Consider the following 26553-nt stretch of genomic DNA (forward strand, 5'->3'; position numbering starts at 1 on the left):
ATCTGTTGATGGCATCTAAGTTGATTCCATTTCTTTGTTACAGTAAATAGAACAGCAAAAACATGAATGTGCAAATATCCCCACAGTAAGATATGGAGTTCTCTGGGTAAATGCCAAGGAGTGGAATAGCTAGGTCTTTCTTATTTTACTGCTCTTTGTAAAAGCACATCCCTTAGCAGGCCTTTGAGAAAGGCATATGTAGAATGTAAGTTTTCAGAGAAAAATACCTGAAACTGTCCTGTCCTACTCAATTAGATAGTTGTACTGGGTATAAAAGACAAGACTGAAAGTGCCTGTGTGGATTCTGAAAACATCATTCCACTTCTAATGGTCCCCTTACGAAAATCTGATACCACCCCAAATTCTGGTGTTTGTTTCTGGGAAATTTTTTAACTTTAATTTCCAATCTTTTGACTTTGCTGCATTTTCTTTCTTTCTTTCTTTCTTTCTTTCTTTCTTTCTTTCTTTCTTTCTTTCTTTCTTTCTTTCTTTCTTCCTTCCTTCCTTCCTTCTTTCCTTCCTTCCTTCCTTCCTTCCTTCCTTCCTTCCTTCCTTTCTTTCTTTCTTTTTTTGAGACAGGTCTCACCATGTAGCACTGTTTGACCTTGAACTCTTTATGTAGACCAAGCTAGTCTCAAACTCACAGAAATCCAACTGCCCCTGCCTCTTGCATATTGTAGTTTTTAAGACTTCTTTCTTTCCCAGGTCTTATTTGTGAGTGGCAACTCTTTCTTGAATACAGACACGTGTGCACATGCACCATTAGCTATATGCATCTACATTTGAGTTTGTAGTGTGTGTGTGGTGTTTGGGTGATCTCCAGCTCACTATGTGGCTAAGGCTGGCCTTGAACCCCTGCCTCTCCTACCTCATCACCATACTTAGCAGATGTAGATCCCCCCGCCCCCATTAGGGACATAATAGTTCTTTGTTACTTTTTTTTTTTCTGCCAGGGGAGCTGGGTAAAGGTAGGGTTTGGTCTGTTTCTGTGGTGCTGAGGGTCAAACATGGGCCTTTTTGTGGTCTGGCAGACCTGTGCAGTATTTAAAAGGTTAATCTTACATCTGCCACCTGGCAGCTTTTGGCTGCTGCCTCTGTGGAAGCCAAGGACAGCAGGAGGCTGTGCACTCACCGTTTAACACGCAGAGTTCTATTCATAGCCCATAGTTTTTCCAGCGTGATCCTCTGCTCCTGGCTGTCACTGACTCCAAAGATCCCTGGGCTGAACTTTTGGCTCTTGGCTGTGTCAGGGAGGGGCTTGAGTAGGTATAGCCCCATTTACAAACTTAGAAGCACTTCAGAGATGCTGCGTCCAGCCCTTCTGCTCCGTGGTCTCCTGGGCTGACCGGGTGGCCAGTTTTCTACGCCCAGACTTGTGGCGCGTGAGCTTGCTTCTGAGCCTCAGCCTGACCACCTGTGAGCTCCTACTCTCTGAGGCCTACTGCCAGGGTCGAGCTACCATCTACCATCGGCTCAGACTCACTCATCTTGCTGGCCACATTCTCCTCTTCTTTTCTATTTAGCCATGAGACTGTCCCTTTTAATTATTTCCCCATAGTTTATCAGAATAGTGTAGGGAAAGGAACATGGCTGTGACTCTCTTAAGCTCAGAGTCAGAGAGCCAGCCTTCCTCCTCAGGCACTTAATGTTTCTTCACAAAAGGGCGGGATTGGTTTTAACAGACAAGGTGACCACCTTCGTTTGTTACCTTTTTTCTTCATCTAAGAGATTAAAGAGATACCAAGTATATAAGACTGTAGCTAGAGTTTTCCTGCCTGGCCCACAGTCAGCCGCTCAGACCCGACCAAGTAAACACAGAGACATATTGGTTACAAACTGCATGGCCGTGGCAGGCTTCTTGCTAACTGTCCTTACAGCTTAAATTAATCCATTTCCATTAATCTATACCTTGCCATATGGCTCGTGGCTTACCGGCATCTTCACATGCTGCTTGTCATCATGGCGGCTGGCAGTGTCTCTCTGACTCAGCCTTCCACTTCCCAGCTTTATTCTCCTCCTTGTCCCGCCTAGACTTCCTGCCTAGCCAATGGCCAATCAGCAACACATTTGACATACAGACCATCCCACAGCATAAGACTAAGAGGTGTCCATTACTAAATGTCCCTAGGAAGTGCCACCACACTGTGAGGAGACCCTCCTTAATCAGTCTGGGTACAGTTGCTGCTTCCTAGGACATAAGGATGACCTGGAGTCCTCCGCCAATCACCACCATTGAGAAGCTGTAGGGTGGGGCGTCAGGGCAAGGGCTGAAGGTTTGGCTTATGACTCTATCACGGGGCTCAGGGCCTTTCGGTGGTCCCCTTGGGTTTTGTAGTATGACAGTTGTGGTGTATCTGGGACAGTGCCAGGTCCCGTGACCTGCGTAGAGGCAGAAGTTACTCTTGATGCCATAGAAACAACTGTCCAGAGAAAGGGAAGTGTCCTACAGTTCCCATGTCATGAGTTTGGTTCTGTCCATTTTATTAGAAAAAGCGGTAGCATGTGTGCGTGAAGCCAGCATGAGGAGGGCGTAGTTGATATTTAATGGCTGCATTCTGAATCCCCAAACAGGACACAGCCATTTATCCAGTCAGCCAATGTTTACCACGCTCCCACTGGGCCAGGTGACAGTGCATACTGGAGGCCCAGCAGGGACTCTGACAGAGGCCTGCTGTTCTGAAGCTGGGTCTAAAGAGGACATGAATAAACAGGATGTTGCTGATAAATACGTGATGAAGATGGGGGGCGGCATGCCCAACCGGGCAAGGGCTGGAGGAGACGGGAGGAGTGGGCTGAGCACTGACAGGGAAAGCAGCTAACAGGGAGGAGATGGCTGCCTGGACATTAAGAGAGTTCTCCATTATTGACAGGTGATTTCTATCCTCTGTGGAAGTGGGAGACCAGCTCTGAGCAGAGAGGGAGGTGGACAGTTGCTGCCCAAAGCCCACCTCTGTAAATGGGAACAGCTCCCCCTCAGCCCTCATCAGTGACACTAATGGCCGTGCATCGGCCCCTGCCAGGGCCCTAATGTACTTCCACCTGCGTCAGAGGCTCCAGCCAGCTCCTGAGTCACCCTAGCTCCCAGGAGAGGACACACCGAGCGGCCACGCGTCACCACCACACGCTGCTTCTCAGCTCGGTGGTACCGCTGGGAGATTAAACACATTCGCTTAGAGAAAAGCAAAGAAAGAACTCCTGATAAGCAGTGCCTGGTAGTTAATGGGCCTCCGAGAGCTGTGTACAATTTAAACTTTTTATTAAAAAGAAAAAAAAAAACTCCTTTGCTCTCCTGGGACTTGCACTGTGAAATTATCAACCGCACGGGCTTTCCCCCCCTTCCAACGTGACTGCACATACAGTGGAGAACATTAATTTTGTTTTGTTTTTCTCACAGCTGGGAGTAGGCTCTTCCCTTCTGCCAAGGAGAGCACTCTTGGGTCTCTGTAAGGGTGGAAGGGCCTAGGGGTTCTGAGGACCTGGTCTCTGCCTAATCTTCCTCTCCTCACTCAAAGAGATGGGCTCTTAGCTTCCTTCTGTTGGCTGCCTCCAAAGAGGCCTAGCCTAGACCAGCTAAAGCACCTCTCTGACTCAGCATACCTAATCAGGTGCTCATGACTTGCTGAGCAGTTCCAAATGACCTTTCTTGTTGCAGCAAGGAGCCCCCCACACTCCCTTCAGAAAACCCTGATCTCTGGCTTTAGTGTCCAGCTGCCCCTGTTTGGATCTAAGGCTTTACTTACTGGGGTCAGTGACATGATGCCAGCCCCGTCTCTGTGCCTCCATGTCTCCATATGGAGAATACAGAGGATCAACCCCATCTCTGACTGAGTCCTCCCCTCCCAGGGATGCCACAAGTGGCCTGTGGCTTTCACCAGTTTCTGTACCCTTGAGAGTCATCTATGTGCTGAGGCCCTTTCCATCAGGCACCAGGCACTTCTGACCCAATGGGGAAGATGCAGAGATGGGCCCTGTCCTTTCCCAGGGAGCTTACATTCTTTAGAGGAGCCAGAGGACAAACATGAATAAATGAAAGCCTCTCAAACATTGATCAACAGGCGACAATGGTGGACAGAAGAGAGAAAGGGAGATGATCCCTTGTGGGCGGCACCAATGGTGAGCCTTCCTGAGAAGGTAATAGTCAGCCTGAGACTTAAATTTCATTTTTAAGGAAAGAGTTGGCTCTTTCCTGGCCTGAGGGAGGAGGACATGTGGCCAAGGTCCTGAGGCAGGCCCGCTTGGTGTGATCAAAAACCAGAAAGGCAGGTGCATCCAGGGTGTGGGGAGCTCCAGCTGAACTCTGCAGACAACCATAAGCCAGAGCTGGGTCACTCTGAGCACAGTGGGCACAGTGGAGGGATGAGGGGCAGGGCACTGGGCGGCTGCAACGGGCCGGGCATTACCGCTCGGCTTTATTCTCCTCACATGTGTCTTTTCTTTGGAACTATAATCCCGTTGGTTGACTTTAATAACCAATGAGAACATTTTTCAGGCTGTTTAACTTTATTAAAAGATTTAAATTTGATGATGAACATCGGCATGGTTGCTTCAAGCCTCAGATAGAAGGCTTGCTCAGCCATGGCTGTGTTCACGACACCCACTGTCATCCCCACATGTTAACCTCCCTCCCCACTGCCATGTAGTCCGAGACTGTAAATAATCTAATTATTTCTTGTACTTTGGTAAATATGCCAGGAACCCTGGTAGCTGTCTGAGACCCTCAGAGAATATTAACTTGGTGCTTTTTTTTTTTTTTTTTTTTTTGAGAAGAATAGATAATAAGTTAGAGCAATCTCCTTGGACTGATTGAACCCCACACAGTCTCAGGGAGGCCAAGGGCTTTCCTCTGTATGCATCATTAGCTTCATATAGGATTGTTCAAGATCTGTGATAAGAGGCACCATGGGAGGGGGAGGAAGGGGCTAGGAACAAGTTGCTCACAGTCCTGAAAACCCTTGAGCTCATCAGGATACCAGTTAATCTCTCAGTGTGCAGATGAAGCCCTAGGCCTATGAGCAGGGTCCCTACCGTGATGACAGCCCCCCTGAGCAGATGAGAACTCGACATATTAGCGTCACAGTGTGGGGACTTGGGGAGGCCAGGCTTGCTGGGTCCTGCCTCCAGATGTTGCTATGTAGCCTGGTGGCCCTGGCCTCCCCATCCTGGTCTGTTGACAGCAGCGGATTCTGGAAGAATATTCGGGGCTAATTACAGAGCACATCGTGCTGTAGCTATCATTAGTATTAATTAGTTTCCAAAGGCAGAAATGCACTTTCCTCCGTGGACTGCGCCCTGCTTGGCTAGCTCTAAGCTTGCAGGCACTATGCGTGGGCGCGGGAGACTTAGAGGCCACAGCCTGCGAGGAAAGGCCAAGGTCTCAGCTCAGATCGAGCCCTCTTTTCCTGCTCTGTGGCCCTGGAGGACCGGATTTATCCATGTGCTGTGTTGCCAGCTTGAGGTCTGACTTACAGAAGCATAAGCAGATGCCCAAAGATGCCAACAGGCAGAACTCAAGAAAGCCGACTGCCCCCAGAGAGACAAGCCCTCTGCCAGAGAGCTGAGAAGTACTGAAAGCCCCAAGCGGCATCTTTAATTCATGCCCTGGCTGAGTTTGTATTGCTAAATTCAAATTAATGATCTCTACACCACAACCCAGAACCTGGCCAAGCGGCAGGAAGCATCCTTGGGCACCATCATAGGATGTCCTCTGTCTCAACACCCCAGGCAAGGAAGAGCGAGTATATCAACACCAACCCCAATGATTAACAACAGCAGAAGGGTTTTAGAAACAACACATTTGCGGCCACATCCAGGCCTGTGGTCTGGGACCCCTGGCTTTGCAGTGCTGTTGAGCCCTGTGGGATACAGGCTGAACCAGAGGCAGCAGGGCCGATGTCCATCCAAGACAGCAGTGGAGAAGGGCTGTTTTCTTCCCATGATGGAAAGACAGCACAGAGCCAGGTGGGCATCTGCAGGGCCACACAGTGTCCAAGGGGCCACCTGCAAGTCAAAGACTGATGTCATAGCCATTCAAAGGGGGCCAGTCCTTGAATGAGGAGGAGTATGGGGAGAGGGATGACAGGATGATATGGTGCCCACCCAATGGGGGGATTCTGTATTGGAAGCCTGTGCAGTGAGGGACTAGGGGCCCCTTGGGCCTGTCTCTTGCAGAGCACCAGGGGTGCCTGGAAGGAGGTGGGGCGTTTCTCAGGAGTGTCCGGACTGGACCCATCTGTGGGTCTCTGCCCAATAAAGAGCAGGCTCTGCCCACGGGCATCTTGTTCCATTTTGAACAGCTCATACTCTATATGTGGGAGCCTGATGCCCAGTGGTAGGCACCCGTTGGTGGCTGTGACATCCCTCTCAGTGCCTACTGACCACACCCCTGGGCCTCCACAGCTGCTTGGCTTGGAGAAGTTGAGTATGGCTGTAGTAACCTGGTCCATGGGGGCCACATGGGCCCGTGTAACTTCAAACATCAGCTCAGTACCACCGTGGACCCGTGGGGATGGGGTGCCTCTGGAGTAGTGGCTGGCGGCAAACACCGTGAAGGTGGGCTGACGGCAAGCAGGATCCGAGAAATGGTGGTAGTGTCCTTCCCAGGAGCGTCTGTGGTCATCAAAGGTGAAGAGCCGAGTGAGGAACAGCACAGCAGGCCTGGCCTCGCAGCCCATGCTGACCCAGTGGCCACCCAGGTGCAGTGGCAGGGATGGCCGGGAGGGCAGCACAGGTGGGTGGTGCTCATCAGAGCAGGCAATGAGGCTGCAGGCCAGGCAAGGCCAAGTGTGGTGCTGCCAGAGTTGAAACAGAGTGGTCAGGTACTAGCAGAGCCAGACCTGCGCCTGGAGTGGACTCCCAACGCAGGACCCCATGATTAGCCAGGTGAGCTTTCCTTCCTGGTTGCTGGGTTCACTTTGCCCTGCTACCCTCTAGCAGGTGGGCCTCCTTGATGTCCTTGGACTTAGAAGGAAAGACACCCCCCGCCCAGCCTCTGCACATGTCCTGAGGAAGTCTAATCAAGGCTTCAACTTATAAAGCAGACTCAAGACCTGTCCTGTCACCTCCTCATAGACACCCCTCCCCCCCTCCCTTTTGCATTAGGCTGGAAGTGGCAAAAACTTTCTAGGCAGCAGCCCTGACCTCTCCCAACTCTAGGCTCCCAGCAAACACACACTTGTTGAATGAATGAGAAATGGGCTGAAGTTTCGGTGGGTCTTAGGTCCCCAGATTTAGAAGAAGTCCTACCTAGTTTGCCTTCCGGCTCACCACCACTATCCCTTTACTTCTGCAGCTTCCTCACGTGCTGGGGTCTATGTTGACCCCCCTCCTGCAACTCAAGGACAGTGAAACTCAAAGGCCAGGTGGCCTGCCACAGTTGTCCATGGTTGAACACAGTCCTACAGAGCTTGTCCCAAAGCCTCACTGCAAGGGGGAGGGCCAAGGCTGCCGTGGTTATTTTTGTTTTGTGTATGTGATGTGTGTGTGTGTGTGTGTGTGTGTGTGTGTGTGTGTGTGTGTGTGTGGTGGTTGGGGGGTTGTAGAGGGGTGTGGAGGTGTGCTCCTGTGTACGCAGGCACATGTGGAGGCTGGAGGTTGACAACGGGAGTCTTCCTCTTGCTACTCTCCACTGTGTTCTATGAGGCAGAGTCTCTCAGTTGAACCCAAGCTTGTTGATAGGACTCATCTTCCTAGTCAGATAGCCCTGGGCTTCTCTTGGCTTTGCTTTCTGAATGCTGGAATTACAGCACGCTGCCACACCCAGCATTTTTAGCTACATCTGGGGATCCAGATTCCAATCCTTGGCCTGACTCTGCAGTTGCATGAACCAGTGAGCTTCTCCCCAGCCCTGTACCACCCAGGCCTTTTTTTTTTTTTTTTTTTTTTTTTTTTTGGTTTTTCGAGACAGGGTTTCTCTGTGTAGCTTTGTGCCTTTCCTGGAACTCGCTTGGTAGCCCAGGCTGGCCTCGAACTCACAGAGATCCGCCTGGCTCTGCCTCCCGAGTGCTGGGATTAAAGGCGTGCACCACCACCGCCCGGCCCACCCAGGCCTTTTATGAGATAAATTTCTTCTGTGTAGCCCAAGCGAACCTTGAACTTGCTTTTTAACTTGGACAGAACTTGTGCTCCTGATCCCCCTTCCTCTACGTCCCTGAAGTGCTGCGATTGTGAGCATGGGCCAGCCTGCCTGGCCTCTGGCATTACTGTAGCAAACAAAGCCAGCTGCACTGGAGCCCTGGGGTTTGCAGGACCCCTCTGCTACCCCAGGGTATGCACCCTTTCCTCCTGCTTTGATTGTTTGAGGTCATCCCAGAGTCTGCTCTGCTAAGCAGACTAAAACCCAACAACAGCAAACGGACATGAAATCTAACTGGTCTACATTTCCGAGTGAAAGCATTTAGTAGAGGCCGGAAAAGAACCAGGCACAGACCCCCCTCTCCCCTGCCTCCCTTCTCTCCTTCCCTCTTCTCCTCCTTTCCTTAAAGGGAGTTGCTGCCTGAAGTCAACACAGAGTCCTCTTTGCAAATGTGAAGGCCTTGAATACCACTTCTCAGTGCTGACCTGAGAGCCGGCAATCAGCCCTGTTCCCGCTGTTCCTGAGGGAAACTTGGGGACTGAGGCCCAAGCAGAGAAGGCAAGGGGGAGGGAATTTTTTTTCTTTTGTTTGGATTGTCACACTTTCAAAGCTCTTACTATTAATATGTATTCCTGTGAGGAAGCCGAACTTCTATTTCTATAACACATGACCCTATATCATGTTTTATTTCTGGATATTATTATTATCATTATTATTTTGAGAGAGAGAGTCATGCTATATAGCCGAGGCTCGGTTCAAACTCCAGGCCATCCTTTTTGCCTCAGCTTCCAAAGGGCTCAGATGACAGGCAAGCACTATTGTGCCTAGCTGTTGGGGGATTCTGACCTGGAGGACTTGAAGGCACTTTGAAACACTGGTAAATGGCGGCAGGACTTGTTTGTGATGGAGGAAGCAGTGGCAGTTAGCTGGAGTGTCAGTAATTGGGAGGCCGGCTGATAAGAGTTCCCTCTAATTTAGGCCTTTTAACCCACATTCTGAACTATGCTCACACTAATGTGTATTGACAGGACCAAATGCACAGCATTGAAATAGTCCCAGAGTGGCTCTTTTCTGCCACACACACAGAGACACACTCATGGCCTCACACGTGCATGATCCCTGTGCAGAGGGACATTGCAGGAGCTGGCTGGTCATTTGGGGCAAGTGGTTTAGGGCATAGCAGAGCTTTGAAGGTGATTGAGGGGACAGAAAAGGCATTTCCCGCTTAGGAACAGTTAAAGGAGGTGACACAAAGCTCTTGTCCCCATCAAATGCCTCCAGGATGTCCTCAACAGGGGCCAGAGGCCCATGTGTTAATAGACAAAGCCCCCAGCCTCACATTTGCCAACTTCATGCTGATGTGAGCCTACTTCACCAGCCATTTCTCCTATGGCACGTATCAATTTCTAATTAAGCCCCAGAGGTGATGCCTGCCCAGATGACTGTGGTAGAGAATGGACTGATTGATTAATATTCTATATCCAGGCAATAAATTTGGGGATCAAATTGGTTTTAAATTAACTTCTAAAAATGTTCGTGTTTACCATCTGGTTTTGGTCTCAGGCAAGGCTCAGGCCCCCGAGAGCAGAATGTAAGGAGAGTGAGGCGCCGTTTGGGGATTTGACTGCAGCATTTCCTTCTCTCAAACGGTCTTCCCCCCCCTCCCCAAGAGGGGAGCTGCTGAGCAGACCTTTAATTTAATGTCTGCATCTGGTGCTGGTCTGCAATGACATGTTCCTATGTGTCTTGTTTCCCAATCACTTTTCCAGCCTGTGTAGGCCACCAGGGCTGGCGGGGTGGCAGGAAGGGAAGGGACAGTGGCCCCTGAATTCAGCCCAGGAAGTAGGATGCTGTCAGCCCTCATGGTGTCCCTTGGAACAAGGAGGTGGGGGTTGTAATCAACTCACCTTGTATGCCTTCCTCCTCAGGATTAAGTCCTGGGCATCATAGACAGTTGTCAAAAGGGATTGATTTTGAGGTCATTTGAAAAGAACCCTGAGGAGCCGGGCCTGCCTGGGCAGTGGTGGTGCATACCTTTAGTTCCTGCACTCGGGAGGCAGAAGCAGGCAGATCTCTGTGAGTTTGAGGATAGACAGAGCTACACAGAGAGACCCTGTCTCAAAAAGCGAAACCAAAAAAAGACCCTTCTCAGGAGAACCTTGACATGTTCCTTCTCTGCCTCCTAGATCCTGGGTTTTGGGGGCAGTTGGAAAGTGTAAGGTGGGCAGATGTGCATGGTCTAGCTCTCACCCCTTGGTGATTCTGGCAAGCAGTTGCTACCAGAGATCAGAAGTTGTCCTGTTTGGCTTTGCTTGAGTGTACAGTACACAGTAGGCACTCAGTATATGCTGCATGATGGGAGAGTGGCCCAAGGTCAGAAATCACTTGGTAAAGATGGTGGAACTTATTCCTCCCACTCTCGATTTGTTTTTTTGTTCTTTATTGTTTTGTTGGTTTTTGAGACTGGCCTCAAACTCAAAGCAGTCTCCTTGCCTTTGATCCCAAAGTGCCAGGATTACAGATGGGAGCTATTGTGCTCAGCTTGACTATCAGGAAATAAATAAGGGGTTCACTGGCCAGCAGTTCCTAACTAGGACTAGAGTCCTAGCCCGCTTTCATCTCCATTTACAGTGAGCAGCAAGTCCCAGCATCACCGTATGTCCCTGTGTGTCACCTGTGTCCTGCTGTCAGTGTCCCAGACACTGGGAACCATGTTTGCACTTATCACTGCTTAGACCTGAGGATGAAGAAAGAGTCCCTCTTCTCAGCTATCCCATCACAGCTTTGCATCTTCAGGCTATTTTAGTGGGGTTGGCTTCCACTTACAGCCAATGCCTTTTATGTCTTCAATTTCTTTTTCTCAACATTTTTTCTGAGGCAGTGTTCTCAGGCATTACCAGCTACCAGGCAGGGTCTCAGCACCAAAAGTCCACCGGCCCCACCTTTTATAGTGTAGGACAGTATGCTGGCTTCCTTTACACTTGAGTTCCATGATGGTCACTTTGGAATCTCATGGAGGGGCAGTTCGCTGTAGCTAGAGCCTCCTTACTCTGGGGAACAGCTCGTAGACCACCAGGGCACATGTTAGAAGTGAGGACCACAGGCCTCCCCCTGGACCCACATGTTCACAGAGGCCCAGGCCTTAACTCAGAGTCCTTTGTTTTCACTAAGCAACCCCAAAACAGTGAGAATGAGTACCCATGTGCAATGCCTCCTGTGTTCATTATATCAACTCCTTAATGTTTGTGGAGTTTGATGCAGCACACTATAACATCAGCACGTGTGCTCACATGCATCAGTGGTTTGTTCCCTGGTCACCAGGGAGCCCCCCTGGGCTCCTGAAGGATGCCATTAAGAGGGTACTCTCAGTCCCAGCAGAGTGTTCCCAGTGCATGTGTCAACATTATGCTGCCTTTAGCCAGATGCCAGACCCCATGTTGGCTGATGCCACAGACCTCTCCTGATGGAGTGCTTAGAGCCCAAGGGAGGAGGTAACAGGCAGGCTCCCTAACAGCAGCATATGCTGGGTGTTGGGTGATGTGTAGAGTAGGGAATGGCTAAAAGGACTAGGTAAACTGAGAACCAAGGAAGGGAAACCAGCTGGAGCCATTGTGCCATGCAGGGACAGGTATGAGGTCTTGCAAAAATCATGAAGACCAAACCTAAAAGATGCATGCTGAGAATGACTGGGCCAGGGAGGGTGAATCATGTCATTCTCTACAAAATGCCATCTAGCCTTGCAAAAGCTGAGAAAAGATGGCTCAAGCAAAAGTAATAGAATGTGCTAATGTCCTGAGGTTAGCTGATCAGAGGTGAGGGCAGTGGGAAGAATAGTGCAGAGACCCTTAGCAGGACCAGATTCTAAAGGACCTGCTGGGCTGGACACCAGAACAACCCAGAGGGGCCCATACTCACCAGAACACTTTGCAGGGGGCACTGGTAGCCAGTGGGTCGGTAGTGCTGCCTCTCTGTCCAGTCGGTGTGGACATCCCCAAGGAACAGCTCCTTGACCAGATGGGGTGCTAACCCAGGCTGTTGTTGCATGTGACGCTGCAGGCTCAGCAGACTGAGTTCATTCATGCTGAAGCCCAGTGCAGCCAGGCAGTCACCTGGTACTTGGGAACTCAGCAGCTCATACAGTGTCCCTGGCAGCCAGGCCCGGTCTAGGGGCAGCTGTCCTGTACAGTCCTGGCCAGCCTGGGTCTGGTTGAGGCGCCTGGCAATGTCAAGCAGGGCATGGTGGCTGTGGAAGACTATGCCCACCTTGTGAAGATGATAGTCAGCCTCGGTGGCACCCTGAGTGATCCAGGAGGCCCGGCGCAGACGTGCTTTGCCCTTGATGAGCAGTGAGTGGGCAGGCTCCTGGCAGGAGGGGTCCCTGTAGTAGAACCGGTAAGCTCGGAAGAGACGGTTGGAATAGAAGGTGTAGGAACGGGTGAGGAATTCTGGTCCCGGATGTACCTCACAGCTGCTGGGAGGAGATGGGTTTTGAACAGAGAAATGAAAACCTACCTGGGTGTCCCCTTCCCTCTGAACTGGTCTCCCATGTCTCCAGCCTCCTTCACTCAGGCCTGGGCCCCATAGCCTGTTTCCCCAGCTGGGGGCCTTCTCAGTCTTGTGATCTTCATAAAAGCTCTCCAGTTCTCCTTCTGATCAACCTCGGTCCTAACTGGACTGTTGCCACCATCTACCACTCAGTGTACTCTTAGCTTCCTAGGAACCCTGGCCTGTTCCTCATTGAGTTCCAGGGATGACTTGTTCTGTCCTGGACTTCTTATTGAATGAAGTTGGGTAGAAGGAGCACAGAGGGACCTCGCTCAAGGGTCTCCCCTTCAGTGAGCTGCTTCCTTTCCCTGGTTTACTCATACACTAGTGAAATGCTTCCATAAAGGGGTTGGACAATACATACTTTGTGGGTTGAAGGCAGATCAGGGTTCTGTTGCAGCCACTCAGCATTGCCATCAGGGAGAATGACTGCACCCTAGCAAGGCTGGGGAGATAGCTCAGTGGGTAGTGTTTGCTACACAAGGGTGATGCCCTCTGAGTTTGATCTCCAGTATCCAGACAATAAAAAGTAGTTGTGGTATGTGCTTGTAATCCTAGCTCTGGGGAGGTAGAGACTAGAGGATCTCTAAGGATTGATGGAGATTCCCAGGTCCCAGTGAGAGACTGTACCTTAAAAAAATAAGGTGGAGAACAGTTGAGGAATTGTGGAAGACACCTACATCTTCCTCCACACACACACACACACACACACGCACGCACGCACGCACGCACGCACGCACGCACGCATGCACATGCACACATAGAGGTGGTCAGCTGACCTGGCCTCCAGGATCTAGTCTGTTAGCAATGTAAACAGGTCTAGAGGCTGTACAGAAGGGAAGGGAGTGACTCCTGGCCTCACAGCCATGGCCAAGGGTAGAAGATCCCTGTTGAGGGCTCATTGTGGTGTGTGGTGGGGGATGCCCCCTCATTCCCTCGTGCCCACCTAGATTGCCACCTTAATATGTATTCTCTTCTTAGGTGGCTCTCATCCAAGCAGAAAGAGCTCCCTTTTTTTTCTCCAGGCTTTCTGCTAACATGAAGGAGAAAGCCTTGGCTGAGAGCTAATGAGTCTTAAGCCTCAGCTCCCATTTCTCCCAGAGAGAGCAGACGCTGAGCCTGAGATGGGTCATGAATCTAGAGAGAACCCAATTATGTGGTTTTGTTCCACCGAGTCTCTTCACAGTTACTTCTTATTTATGGCAAGTGGCTGTTCTCTGCATCCAGAGCTATGTTAGGCATCTTTAAAAAATAATTATATTACACTATAAATGTGTGCTGTTTACGGTATGCCAATTATGCCCCAATAAGACTGTACAAATGCATGAATATGTTTAAGTAAATAAAAGAAAGTTGGTCTGGAGAAAAACAGCAAGGGGCTAAGAGGCCAGGCCACAGCTCCAGTGAGGGAAGAGAGGCTGCCTGCACACCCGAAGACCTTCGACGGGGCCTGCAGGACAAAATGACTTCCCTAGGGCATGCAGAGTGCTGTCTCACAGTCCCAGACTGTTGACCCTTTTCTACACTCCTCTCAGAAAGCAACAAGTACAGTGGGAACTTTCTAGGAAGGAAGTTCTGGAAGTTTCTTAGAATTGCTCCAGAGTGTCGTTGCTGGAGGCAGGAGCAGCAGAGCTCAGCATCCCCCTCTGTGCACTCGGTGACCCTGCCAGGAGCAGCCTAGGTCCCAGTTGGACTGAATGAAGTAGGGCTGCAGCCCCAGAGCCTGGGAAAAGTGCTAGAAACAATTTTGAAAACTTGCACCCTGCCCCCTCCTGGCACCCAAAGCACTAGCAGATGTTTGGCAAGCAGATTTCTCCATGAGCTCAGGAGGTACGTGGAGGACATGGAAAGTTCAGTCCTTGACCCCAGAACGGAATGGGCTGAGGAGCAGACCTGAGGGGCTAAGTGAGGGGAGCCACAGCTTCCCCTCGGCTCCCACTCTGGGAGGAAGAGTAACCTGATGGCTGCCAAGGATGAGGGGCACAGAGCAACCCCTGCAATAAGATGAGTGTGCCTGCAAGGTCCGGAGAGCTGGGTGGAACTCAGACTCGGATGGCTGGCCACTTCTTGTCTTCTTTGCACCAGTGTGCCTTCCTGTGGATCTCAGAATGGGAACTTCTCTCAACCAGATGCCACCATCTCCAGGAACTTGCCAGGACATATATTGCTTTGTAGCGCAGTTCAATACCATGCCAAATCTACATTACACACTTCCCTGTTCGCCTATTTAACCCGTGTCCTACTGCGCACCCTGTGCACCAGCTCGCAAGAGGGAAGCCTGAGTGTCTGTGTCACGGGTTTCCACGTGTGTATCATTCAGCTTAACCGTGTTTGTTGGACATGATGCTTGACAGTTCCTTGCTCCAAATACTACCTCCAGAGGGGAGAAAGCAAGCCCTGAGTTTGGCAAGCAGCCTCTGGGGAACTGGGATCATTGTCCCAACTTCATAGAGGTCCATGCTGGGTCTCTGAGGGAGACGTCTCCCAGCCTAGCAGTGCATGGTTGGGAGCTTAGGGGAGTCTTACCCAGTGGAGATCCAGGACCCACTGATGTGTGGGGGCAGGACAATAGTGATGGGCATACCATTAGGCACTGGCTGCTGACATTGGGGCTCCCAGTGTAGGTGGCCATCTCCTGTAATCCCAGCTGTTTCTATGATGTTAGCTACAAAGGAGAAAGAACCCAGTCAGATCCACAGGCTTCATGCATACTGCCTGGCCCACCTGCTCTCCCCATGTCAGGGCCTCAGGCAGGCTACACAGCTCACCCTAGGCCCCAGAACACCCAGATGCTTGTGGACTGCATACAGCAGGCTTGCCACTGTCCCCTCCTCTGTACATGGGTGTGGTGGTTCCCCAAAATATTGTGTACCCTAATAAACCTATCTGGGGTCAGAGAACAGAAAAGCCACTAGATACTTAGGATAGGCAGTGGTAGCACACGCCTTTAATCCTAGCATTCCAGAGGCAGAAATCCATCTGTTCAGGGATACAGCCAAGCATGGTGACTCACGCCTTTAATCCCAGAAAGCGAGCCTTTAATCCCAGGGAGTGAGGCAGAAAGCAGAAAGGTATATAAGGCGTGAGGACCAGGAACTAGCAGCATTTGGCTGGTTAAGCATTTGGCTGGTTAAGCTTCAGACTTTCGAGCAGCAGTTCAGCTGAGAGCCATTGGGATATGAGGACACAGAAGCTTCCAGTCTGAGGAAACAAGGCCAGCTGAGAAGTTGGCCAGGTAAGGTTAGCTGTGGCTTGTTCTGTCTCTCTGATCTTCCAGTGTTCACCCCAATACCTGACTCAGGTTTGATTTTATTAATAAGACCTTTTAAGATTCCTGCTACACATGGGCACATCCCAGAGTCTAGCATAGTTAGCACTCAGCCAATGCTCACTGAGTGTATGGTGGATGCCTAGAGCCTGAGGCGGAGACCAGTCACCCAGATCACATCCTGCCTGGCCCTCTTCCCTAAGCCCAGCATAGGATGACAAGGGCGTGGGACAGCTCCCTTCAGCTCTCAGCTGCTGCTCAGAATTGAGTAGCAAAATTTTCAGCTGCTAAGGAACTGTAATCCCATCAGAGCTGTTATCCCACTTAGAAGGACAGCTGACACAGCCCAGACCGCAGGATTCTAGTGTGAACAGCGTCCAAGTTGACTGTCCTCATGGTGGCTCCTGACCCTGGCTGCTAGCCACTGCTTCAGGCTTGCCAACTCAGCCCTTCCCACTGAGCTTGGGGCCGAAGTGGGTCAGGAGGGGCTCAGAGAGCTCTGGCCAGCCAGGGCCTCCAGGGAAGCCTATGGATGGAGTGGAGAAACTCTCCCACGGCATATTCCCATCCCTTCCCCACTGCCTGCTCACAGGTTCCCATTGGGCTTGAGGGGAGGCCACGGGAACTCCACTTTGCCTCTTGGAGCTCTGTCTGGTACACACTTAGACCCCAAGCTCTCTATGCCCAGCATTCTCTCAGGAAAACTTACATTCCTGGCATCTGGAGTCACATCCAGAGTCCCTGTGGACTCTGTGACTAGATGAGTGGTGTAGCTGGTGATGATGGTGTCATCAGTCAAGTAAGGGACACAAGTGGCTTTATAGTATATCCTGAAATCTTTGCAGCCACCCTAGGAGTTGGTTGTGGCTTAGTGGCTCAGCTCCATGGGTTTGTGGCATTCATCAAGAAAAGCATGAGCTAGCGCCTAGGGTACCCAGATTCTGACTATTGCTCCTTTGGGTCACCACCGAGGACAATGGGAGCTGATATGGAGACACAGAGTGTGTGTAGACATACATGTATAGGACACACATGTGAAGAGTGACTGAGTGAAGATCTGAATGTGGCCCTTGGACCCATTGGTCAATGAATCTGTTGATCATGGTCAGACAAGTAGGAGAAAAAGAATACAATAGCTAACCAGGGCAAGGAGTCTTACCATGGACACATTGTCACTGGGGAAGCAAGGCTGATGGAAAACTTGCAAGATAGAAGGTGAGTTTTTCAGAATTAATCTGGCACAATGTCAGTAAGACGAAGAAACCTGAGCCAGGTCCCTATGGTGGGTGCATGGATATCCACATTGAGCCCATGCATCCTGAACTGAGACAGATTCTCCTAAGCTGTCAACCTGAACACATTCTGGTGTTTCTGAGCCACCGTTGTGGTCTGAAGCTGCTGGATTCTCTGGATTCAATTTTGCAGGTTAATTTGAACATCACCAGTGTCAATGAAACCTGCCGCAAAGTGTTGATTTGGTGAGCAGATGGAAGCAAAGAGGAAGCAGGAGGAGTCAACCTTATTTGCCTGGTTGGGAAATGAAGCTTACATTTCACAGTGAAACAGCACATAGGCTCTGAAAATTAGAGTGTCGTTGTCTCCATGAATCTCTGGTTCTTGAAGAGATGTTCTCTCTGTTGGGAAGGAAGCCATCGTTTTGTTCCATGCCCCCTCCCTGAAGGCACCGAGAAGAGATGTCACGCTCTGTCACGAAGCCTCAGATGTTATTTCCCCCTAAGTGTGTTTTCGTTTATGTTGTTTTTCTGTGAGAAATTAGGATTTAATTATGTTAGGAGACTGTGAGATACAGTCAGGTCTCTTTGTCTTCAGAACACGAACACACACACAGAGCCCAGGACGGTGGAGACTGTCTTTAAGAAGCCCCAAGGCCCAGCCATGCTGCCTTCCCATAGCCTCAATGTAAAGGTTGTTTAAAGAAAAAATCAACAACCAACTCAACTTAATAGTTACAAATAGTCTCATGATGTTGCCCCTTACTGCTTTGGGACAGACCTCCATTTTCTTTTCTTTCTTCTCTCCGCTTTCTTTCTCTCCCCGCAGGAAAGTCTTAACTAGATGAACCACTGCTGGCAGATGGGGCCATGGCTGGGTCATACAACTCTTTGCAGGGACCTGAATGCAAAGACCAAATTGATTTTTATCAACCATGGATTTTTAATTAACAGTGCTGTCCACTTTACTGCCGTTCAGTATTTACTGTTTACCCACTAATTAAAAATTATGCTGCTTTTGCACTCATAAGAGTGGGGACATTTGAAATTAGATAGCATCGTTCAAATTACCTGCAGAATTAAATTTAGAGTACCCAACTGCTCAGACCAGGCTCCCAGAGCTGAAAATATGATCTGCCGTGGCCCGATGAGTTAGCGGGAGTTAGAACGCCAGGGACAGGCCACTTGCACAAACACCATGTGGAGCATGTTTGTGGCCTTGGGGAGCATAGATGCTTGCTGAGTCCCAACTGTGGGACTCTAGAGAGACACTAGGGTTCCCACATCTACAGAGCCAGTGCCTTGGGAGTGTCCTGTGTCGTGCTGTGGCACTCCACAGCCCTGGAGGACACACCTGGCTATTGCTGGGGACAGCCAGTTGCAATCTGCATGGCCATCTGGAGTTCAGGGCCATCCACATCCTACAGCTGAGGAATCAGAGACTCGGGGGTCAGAGGGACTGCACTGCTGTCATTCCCAGGATCTTGTCTCCTAAAGAACCTTGTTTGTTTGTGGTACCAAGAACTGAACATAGTACCAACTCACACGTGCCAGGCAAGGGCTCCACTCGAGCTATATCCCTAGCCTATTTTTATGGATTTTTTGGAGTAGGATCTTCCCCTGGAGCCTAGGCTAACCTGGGACTCACAGTCTTCCTTCTTCTGCCTCCCAAGTGTTGGGTAGGTAGATGTGTGTTTGAAAGCCAGCTCTTAGTCTTAGGTGTGTGTGTGTGTGTGTGTTTGTGTGTGTGTGTGTGTGTGTGTGTGTGTGTGTGTGTGTGTGTGTGTGTGTATGTGTGTGTGTGCACATATGTGGGTATACATATGGAGGACAGAGGAGGGTACTTTGGCTGTAAATCTTTAGGCATTGTTCATTTTTTTTTTCATGTCTCTTAGCTTGGAAGTCACCAAGTAGCTAGGCACTCTTTTTAAAAACAAGGGTGCTAAGGAATTAGACAACCTTTAAAGGTGCAGTAAAACGTACCTAATACAATAATCAGGATTAGGTACAGTGGCATTTATAGTTCTTATCACAAGTTCAAGGCCAGTCTGGACAACATAGACTCTGTCTCCACAAACAAGCAAAACCCACTCATCCTACCCAAAGTTTATCGCTTTAGGCATTTTTAAGTCCGCCATTTAGTGGCATTTAGAATAATCACAGTACCATGCCGCTATAATCTCTAGTTCCAGAATATTCAGTTACCATGTAAGGAAGCCTGCAGCCAACATCTGTCACTCCCCTTTGCTTAGCCCGCAACCACCAATCTCACTGTTACTGTGGGTGGGCTCATCCTTGTATTTCCCATGGAAGGAACCCACTGTGCTTGTCTGTTTCTTACCAGCATCATCCCTAGGATCGCAAGGTCTCTGTGCAGATGTGCAGTGGAGGCCTGGAAAGCCTGCGTGCCCAGTCCTGGGACTGGGATCCTTTCGAGAGAGCAGGCCTAAGCAGGTAGGATGAGAGATGATGATGATGGTGATGATGATGGTGGTGATGGTGATGGTGGTGGTGATGGTGGTGGTGGTGGTGGTGGTGGTGGTGGTGGTGTGTGTGTGTGTGTGTGTGTGTGGACCCTCTCTGCTCTGGCTGCCTAATCATCAGAAAAGCAAAAGAGGAGACTAAAGATGAGGCTCAGTGACTTAAGTGCACTTGAAAATCTGAGTTTGTATTCCCAGAACCTATGTGAAAAGCCAGATGTGGCTTGGTGTTTCTGTAAACCCAATGCTGGGGTGGTGGTGGTGGTGGAGGAAGAGGAGGAGGAGGAGGAGGAGGAGGAGGAGGAGGAGGAGGAGGAGGAGGAGGAGGAGGAGGAGGAGGAGACAGGAAGTTGGCTTGTGTTCACTAACCAGTCAGTCTAGTAAAAATTTAGTGAACTCTAGATTCAGTGAGAGACTGCTTCTCAAGGGAATAAAGTGGAAAGCCATTGAGAAGGAGCTGTCATCCTGCTTTTCATGAGTATGGATGCATGCAATTGTACACAGACATTTGCAGACATGCATGTCCAACATGCGTGTCACACACACACACACACACACACACACACACACACACACACACACACACAGTTGCAGGCTCTAGATTTATAAGGCTGTCCAAGAGGGTTAGAATTCCTTCTTGGAGATGCTGATACCAGTTACTCAGAGCTACCATGATCCTGAGTGTCTTCAAGGAAGAGGACACACAATGGCCCCTAACTTCCCCAGTGTTCTTGTCCGTCCATCCGAGCTTCCTTCCTAGCCCATGAGGCATATAGACTTCCCTTTTTCCTTTCACCCACCAGATCCCACAAGGCCACTCTCAGAGTATTCCCAAAGACAAAGGGTTGCCATGTGCCCTCTTCTTTCACCTGCTCTGGTGCTGGCCCACAGGCTGGCGCTGTAACTTCCCCTTTCCCCTCCACATCTTCTGGAAGAGCCATCTCTGGCACAACCCCTCTGCTCTCCACTCCTGTTCAGCCTTCCATGCCAGCGATTAGTTATCTGCTTTCTATTTATTTTTGTGTTTGGATTTTTCATTTTGGAACCATTTTAGAAAATGTTGCATGAGTAGGATCCTGGTATACCCTCTGGCTAGCTACTTTGAAGGTTGTCATCTACTCAGACACCCAACTAAGATCAAAACCAGGAAGCAGAATGTGGTCAGCAGCTTGTCCAAGGTCCACTCACTGTCTTGTTTGTGTCTGGGGTCCAGGAATTTAATTGCCACGTCTCTTCCACATGTGTTTGGTTTTTAATCTTGCCCAACCTTGACACTTTTGGAGAATACTGGCCAGTATTTCATATGTTCCCTTTGTCTGGGACTAGAGTTTGCTATGACTGAGTTTGACCTGTAATGAATAACTTCAGTTCACTCTGTCAGGAGGTTCCGAGTCAGTCGGTCTGCAGTTTGGAACTTCATTACTATGCCTACCAGGTTTCCCCACTGTCAGCCAGGACTAAGATGAGGATGTTGTCTTGGTGGTTACTAATGGCCTCAAGGCCACTGGAGATCGTCATGGAGACCTGGGAACAAGCTTGCTTTTGTTATCCATTGACTCTGGGTGACTTGCTTGCCACAGTAAGAACTGCCCTGTGTGTTTCCCGACATCCTCCTAGAGGCCATCACTTGTTTTGAGTTTATGAACTGGCTTGTCCTGTAAGGAACCGTCCCTTCTCCAATCATCAGTGTTGGCTGCTCATACCTGCCCCTGGATATGGTCTTTAGTTTTCAGACTGTAGGCCATTATTATCAGTGTTTTTCTCCCCAGATTCCACTGATTTGGACATTGAGGGCGCCTGTAGTTCATCTCAAACATTTTTTCCACATGTCCTTGTCAGGTTTTTTTTTTTTCTTTTCCCAGGTGGCAAAAGACCTTTTGGATTCACTTTGAATTTTCTTAGACTCAGCCTAGAGTCAGCCCTTATGTTCTTTTAATGAAAATCTGTAGACATCAGGACTCAGGGACTGGGTGTTCACTGTTGGTAAGAACCACTATGGACCCAGGGCTTATCCTCTCTCCTGCCTTCTCTTCCCCTCTCTCCCCTCCCTCCCTTTCCCTCTCCCTCTCTGCATGCTTCCTTTCTCCTTCTCTCATTTCTTCCACTGACCCACTCACTTCTTTCTTTTTTCCCTCCCTCCCTCCCTTCCACGGTGTCCCTATACCAGTCTGCCTGCCCCACCAGGACCAGGTTCTCTTTTCTTGCTCTTCATGTCCCTTCCAGCGCAATGCCTAGTTTATGCCCTAAAAATAATCCTGGAAAGTTCTTAGAACAACACTCCCCAAGTTCTCCTTCCCATGACTCCTCTTAGTTAAATGCGGGGATGACTGCTACTCTCTGTGAGCAGCACCCCTTTGCCTTGGAGACACCTCTTCCTCCTCTCAGGAAGTGGCTGTCAGGGTCAGGCTGGAGGTAGATCTGCAGCTGTTGGGATTTTTGAGGCTGGTGGGAAAGGGCGGACCGTAATGGCATTCCCAGGATCTGGGGCCCAGGCGAGTGGAGAGCAAAGAGAGGCAGCTGGACGGAGATGACATGAGAGTATTGGATCAGGCCAAGGCTGGATCCAGGCTCCAAGTCCAATGCCCACTAATTGCATTGGAGCCTGCTGTACCTAGCGATGTGCTCTAACTTAACCGGTCTCCAGTCTGAAGTCAGCCTCTCTCAGTTAAGGTCCTGTACCCTACTGAATGGTTCAATAGAAATGCCTGTACACCATACATATAAGGTCACCGATACAACATCATGGATGCCGATGCCTTCTAAGAGCCACAGGCAAAAAGCTAAAAAAGAAATAAGTGAAATTAATTTTAACATCTTTTACCCAGGCCCAGCATTACATACAGACGATGAAGGAGATATTTGATGTGCACCCCTTATATAGATTTCACAGCATGATTTCAAAGTTGGGTGGTGTTCATAATTAACAACTCCATTCGATTTAGGTTGACCACATGTCAGTGATGGGGTAGGCTGCTGTATAGGACAGAAACCCCATAGACTGTGAGTCAGCTTTGGGCAACAGGAGGTCCAATGAATGGGGTCTAGTCTCTTATTCAGACTTTGGCCCAGCCGCCCACCCTATGCTCTGTGTATAAATCAGACTTTGTTCCTCCCTCCCTCTCTTCCTTCCTGCCTTCCTTCCTCCTTTTCTCCCTCCCTTCCTTCCTCCCTCTCTCCATCCCTTCCTTCCTTCCATGTGGTTCTTTTTTTTTTTTTTTTTGAGGCAGGGTCTCATGTATCTCAGGCTGACCTTGAACACACTATGTAGTCAAGGATGACCTTGGACTGCTAATCCTCCAGACTCCACCTCCTCAGTGCTGATTTGCTTTAAAAAATGTACTTGATTAAAAAGGAAACCAACAGAGAGTCAGAACATCTCTGGTTTCTTTCAAACTCTCAGTCTGAGGTAATTCACCTGGAATGCTCAGACTTGGAAGCTTGCGCACATTTTAAATAAAAGTGTCAACAACAGGTCCCACCCAAACAATAAGCTCTTGATTAGAGGAGGCCTGCCTGTGCACACTGGGATGTGCTGGCAGATGATGCTCAGAAAGCTCCAGAAACTGGTTGTCAGAGGGGCGGCTCTCAACAGGCCCACGAAAAACACGTGCTTTGGGATGAGATCACCACACACAAGGCACGAAGAGAGTCCAGCAGATCTCCCCGGAGAAGGTCTCAAGATTGGCATGTAATGACAACTCCAACAAATCACAGAAGAACGAAGACAAAATCAGACACCCCAGAGCCTGTAGGCCCCTCTGCTGTGCTTGGCTGCTCTTCAGCCACCTCCCATGTCTCTCATTTGGCCATAAGCTTAGAGCCTCATTATCCATCTAATCCAAGGCCTTTGTGCTTAGGGAGTATGTGTGTGTGTACATTTCAACCCTGGGAAACTCAGAAATAGTATGTTCTAGAATGAGCATGTCCCACGTCCCCCTCCTGGCAATTTCTCAGGCCTTTTGGAATGTGTCCTTTTCTGCTGGGTGACCTCAGAGTGGACGGTTGCCCTGAGGACCTTGGGAGGAATGGAACACCTGCACGAACGGATTCCCAGATGGCAGAGGCATGGGGAGGGACTTTAGATGAAAGCCCACGTGGGAAGGCTAGCAAGGGGACAGCATGACTCCCCTGTGTCCTTCCGGCTTTCCATGCACCCCAGAACTCAGGCATCAGGGATGAAGTTTGGCCTTGCCATTGGTACTGCTCTGTAGCCATGAGCTCCTATGCGTGGGAAGCCCTTTGTCAAGGGGAGAGGTTTGCCGTTGGGACATCTTTCCTGTGTTTAGCATTTCCTGCTAAGGGAAGAGGAAGCTCATGGCTCCTGGGATGGGAAAGGAATGAGGGGCTTGGGGAGACAAGATTTGGCCCACTCAGCTAGCCCATCCGCCAGGTTTTTCTGTTTGTTTGTTTAAGAATGTTCCAGTACAAAAACTTCCCATCAAAATTCTCCCTTGGCCCCATGGTAAATGCTAATTACTCTGCTCTGGGCTGGGGCTTTCCCCCAGATGAAAACTGGAAAATTCTAGCCAGAGCCCAGCTGTTTCAAAATAGCCCAGTCTTCAGGGTGATTGATGGGAGCTTTTCCCTCTACACCCAGATGTGGAGTCTAGCAGACAAGGCCTCGTCAACCTGGCTTCCTCTGCCTCATCAGTGCCGCCATCCCAGTCTCTAGGTAGGTCTTTAGACATCTATAATCCATGCTGCCCCAAACCAGCCTTCAGCATGGACATAGAGGAGGGCAGGTAGAAATGCTTCTGAGTGCTTTGTGGTTCTGGATGGCCGTGCTTGATGGACACGGTCTCTTCCCTGAGGGGTGTAGCTCTGAAATAGTGTTTGTTGAACAGATCTATGTCTGGAAGTCTTCATCACACCAACAAATCCTTGTTGGATTTCTTGGCAGAAGACCCAAGTTTCATTGTTCTGTAGAAAAGGGATTTGGCAGGAGTGTCACAAGGTTGTGGTGTATTCAATAAGAAATAAGACATCTATCTGAGTGAATGGTGGTGAAGGCTTCCAATGAACCATGAATGAGTGCTTGAGAAGGAACCTTGGGCAAGCATCTCTAAGATCTGAGTTCTTCTTAAAGACTCGGGAACTTGGTGGCCATCTGGTCTTCTCCTAAAGGACCAAGAACCTTCTCATCTACCAGAAATATCTAGAAGGTTGGAGGTCTTCATGAGAACATAGAGATTGGAGATCTTCATGAGGCATCTTGGGTCCTGAGAGCTCTCAAAGATATAGGGGGTGTTAGGGAGGCGCCCCAGTGATGGGGGAAACATACCACAGGCTGGGCTGTTCTTGGGAGTCCCCACAAGGGGGACCTCTTGAGCTTCAGTTGGGGTGGTTGGGAGTCTGGGTAGAAACCCAGAACTCGCCTCTTCCAGAGTTGGCCTCCAGCTGAGGTCTGTAGACCTCCCTCCATCCCTTCCTCCCAGACATTGGGTAAGACCCATGGAAGGCCAGCTTTGGAGTTCATGCTCTCTCCCACCCTAAGGGTCATCATGTCGGGTCGCCACTGAGGACGTATTTTGAGATTGAAGGGGAAGGTTAATGGGGTTACCCAGCCTGGTCTCCTTTCAGACTCATGGGCAACTCAGAACAAAAGCCGCAAGTGGAACAAGAAAGGACACCAGGAAGTTCCAAAAACAGTAATACAAAACATCTTCCTCCCCGAATCTTTCCCCAAAGATGCAGCGGGGAGGTGGGGGGCACGCTTTGGGTCAGGAAACACAGAGATTTTAAATGCAAGAAAATTATGATGATTCTAGCAAATCAAATTTTCTTGCATTGTGTTGAGATTAAGTTCGTGGTCTCTTTCATAGATTCAAAATAAAGAATATCCCTAGAGTATGAATTTGTGGGAAAACCTACATTATGCTTGAAAACCCCATTTTGTTAGGAGTCACCAGATTTTTAAGAGAAATAGTAATATTTAATTGTGGTATTATTTTACCATCTAGAAAATTAATACGCTTTTCAATTTCAGGAGAGTGTCTGAACCTTATTTTTTAAATTACCATACAAATAGAATCCTAAAGACACAAATATTGGCCTAAATGTTGTGGACATGGTACTGGGAAATACATTGGCTTCCTAAATATTCAGTAAATAGACCTTCTGCTCTTGCCTTCTCTGTGACCCTGGATGATTGCCATCCTGGAGAAGAGGATCATGGTTGGCTATGGGGACGTCATTCGATGATTAGATAACCATGGTGCATTAGTAATCAGATAGAGAATGACTGCCATCGCAACAAAATGATGCATGTTTCTAGAAAGCTCTACTCTACACGGCACAGGTTGAGTTACCTACTCTGTCTGCTACCATTTTACGGATCAGAAAGCAGAGTCTGATGAGCTCTGACTTTCCTCATGTAAATGCCAATAGAAAGGCCCTGACTCAAATCCAGGCTGCTGGGAAGCACAACTTCTTCTCCCTTGTGCTGGCTGCCCGTGGTCTTCACTTGGCATTGATTCAGTTCCTATTGTGTGTGTGTGTATGTCTATAAAGTTGTGGACATGTTTCTGCCAGGGTTTAGGGTTCCCTAAATGGTGGTGGACCATTGTCTGGGAGCATTCTGTCTGGTACATGTCCAGTTTGCCAAAGAGAGGTGGGGAAGGGAGTTTGCAGGTCTGAATTCAGTGACTGCTTGTTCCTTCAGGGTCTTACATAAATGGAAACAGCTTGACAGATGGAGAACCAGGTAATGGGCTCTCTGGGCAGAGCTGTGAAGGTGGCAGGAAGGTGTGAAGAACACAGGAATGGAGAGGACAATGTAATTAGTCCTGAGCTGAGCACAGCCCTGAACATTGTCATAGGGAGGGTACAGAGAAAAGGGGCAGCTGGGGGCCCAGACTCCGGAGTGTTGCTGGGCAGAGGAGCTACGGTAGGGAAGATCAGTGTGTTCCCAAACATCTTGTGTTCTAAAGGACATTGTGCCCACGGTGAGTGTGTGTG

General features: G+C 49.5%; 1 protein-coding gene across 1 annotated transcript in view; it reads right to left on the bottom strand.

Annotated features, from left to right (window-relative positions):
* Nucleotides 1-4797: 4797 nt before the first annotated feature.
* The window catches only part of Apcdd1l (APC down-regulated 1 like), a 61839-nt gene continuing 40083 nt past the window's right edge, over nt 4798-26553 (bottom strand). Inside the window, exons 2-4 of the mRNA XM_052724469.1 lie at nt 15143-15281; nt 11987-12539; nt 4798-6788 (exon numbers count right to left, since the gene is read on the bottom strand). Of these exons, the coding sequence (XP_052580429.1) occupies nt 6018-6788; nt 11987-12539; nt 15143-15281 (1463 nt within the window). The 3' untranslated portion in view covers nt 4798-6017. The remainder of the gene's footprint in view (nt 6789-11986; nt 12540-15142; nt 15282-26553) is intronic.

This window comes from Peromyscus californicus, unplaced genomic scaffold (assembly GCF_007827085.1).
Source record: "Peromyscus californicus insignis strain IS unplaced genomic scaffold, ASM782708v3 Scaffold_7__1_contigs__length_154581171, whole genome shotgun sequence".
NCBI classification, from domain to species: domain Eukaryota; kingdom Metazoa; phylum Chordata; class Mammalia; order Rodentia; family Cricetidae; genus Peromyscus; species Peromyscus californicus.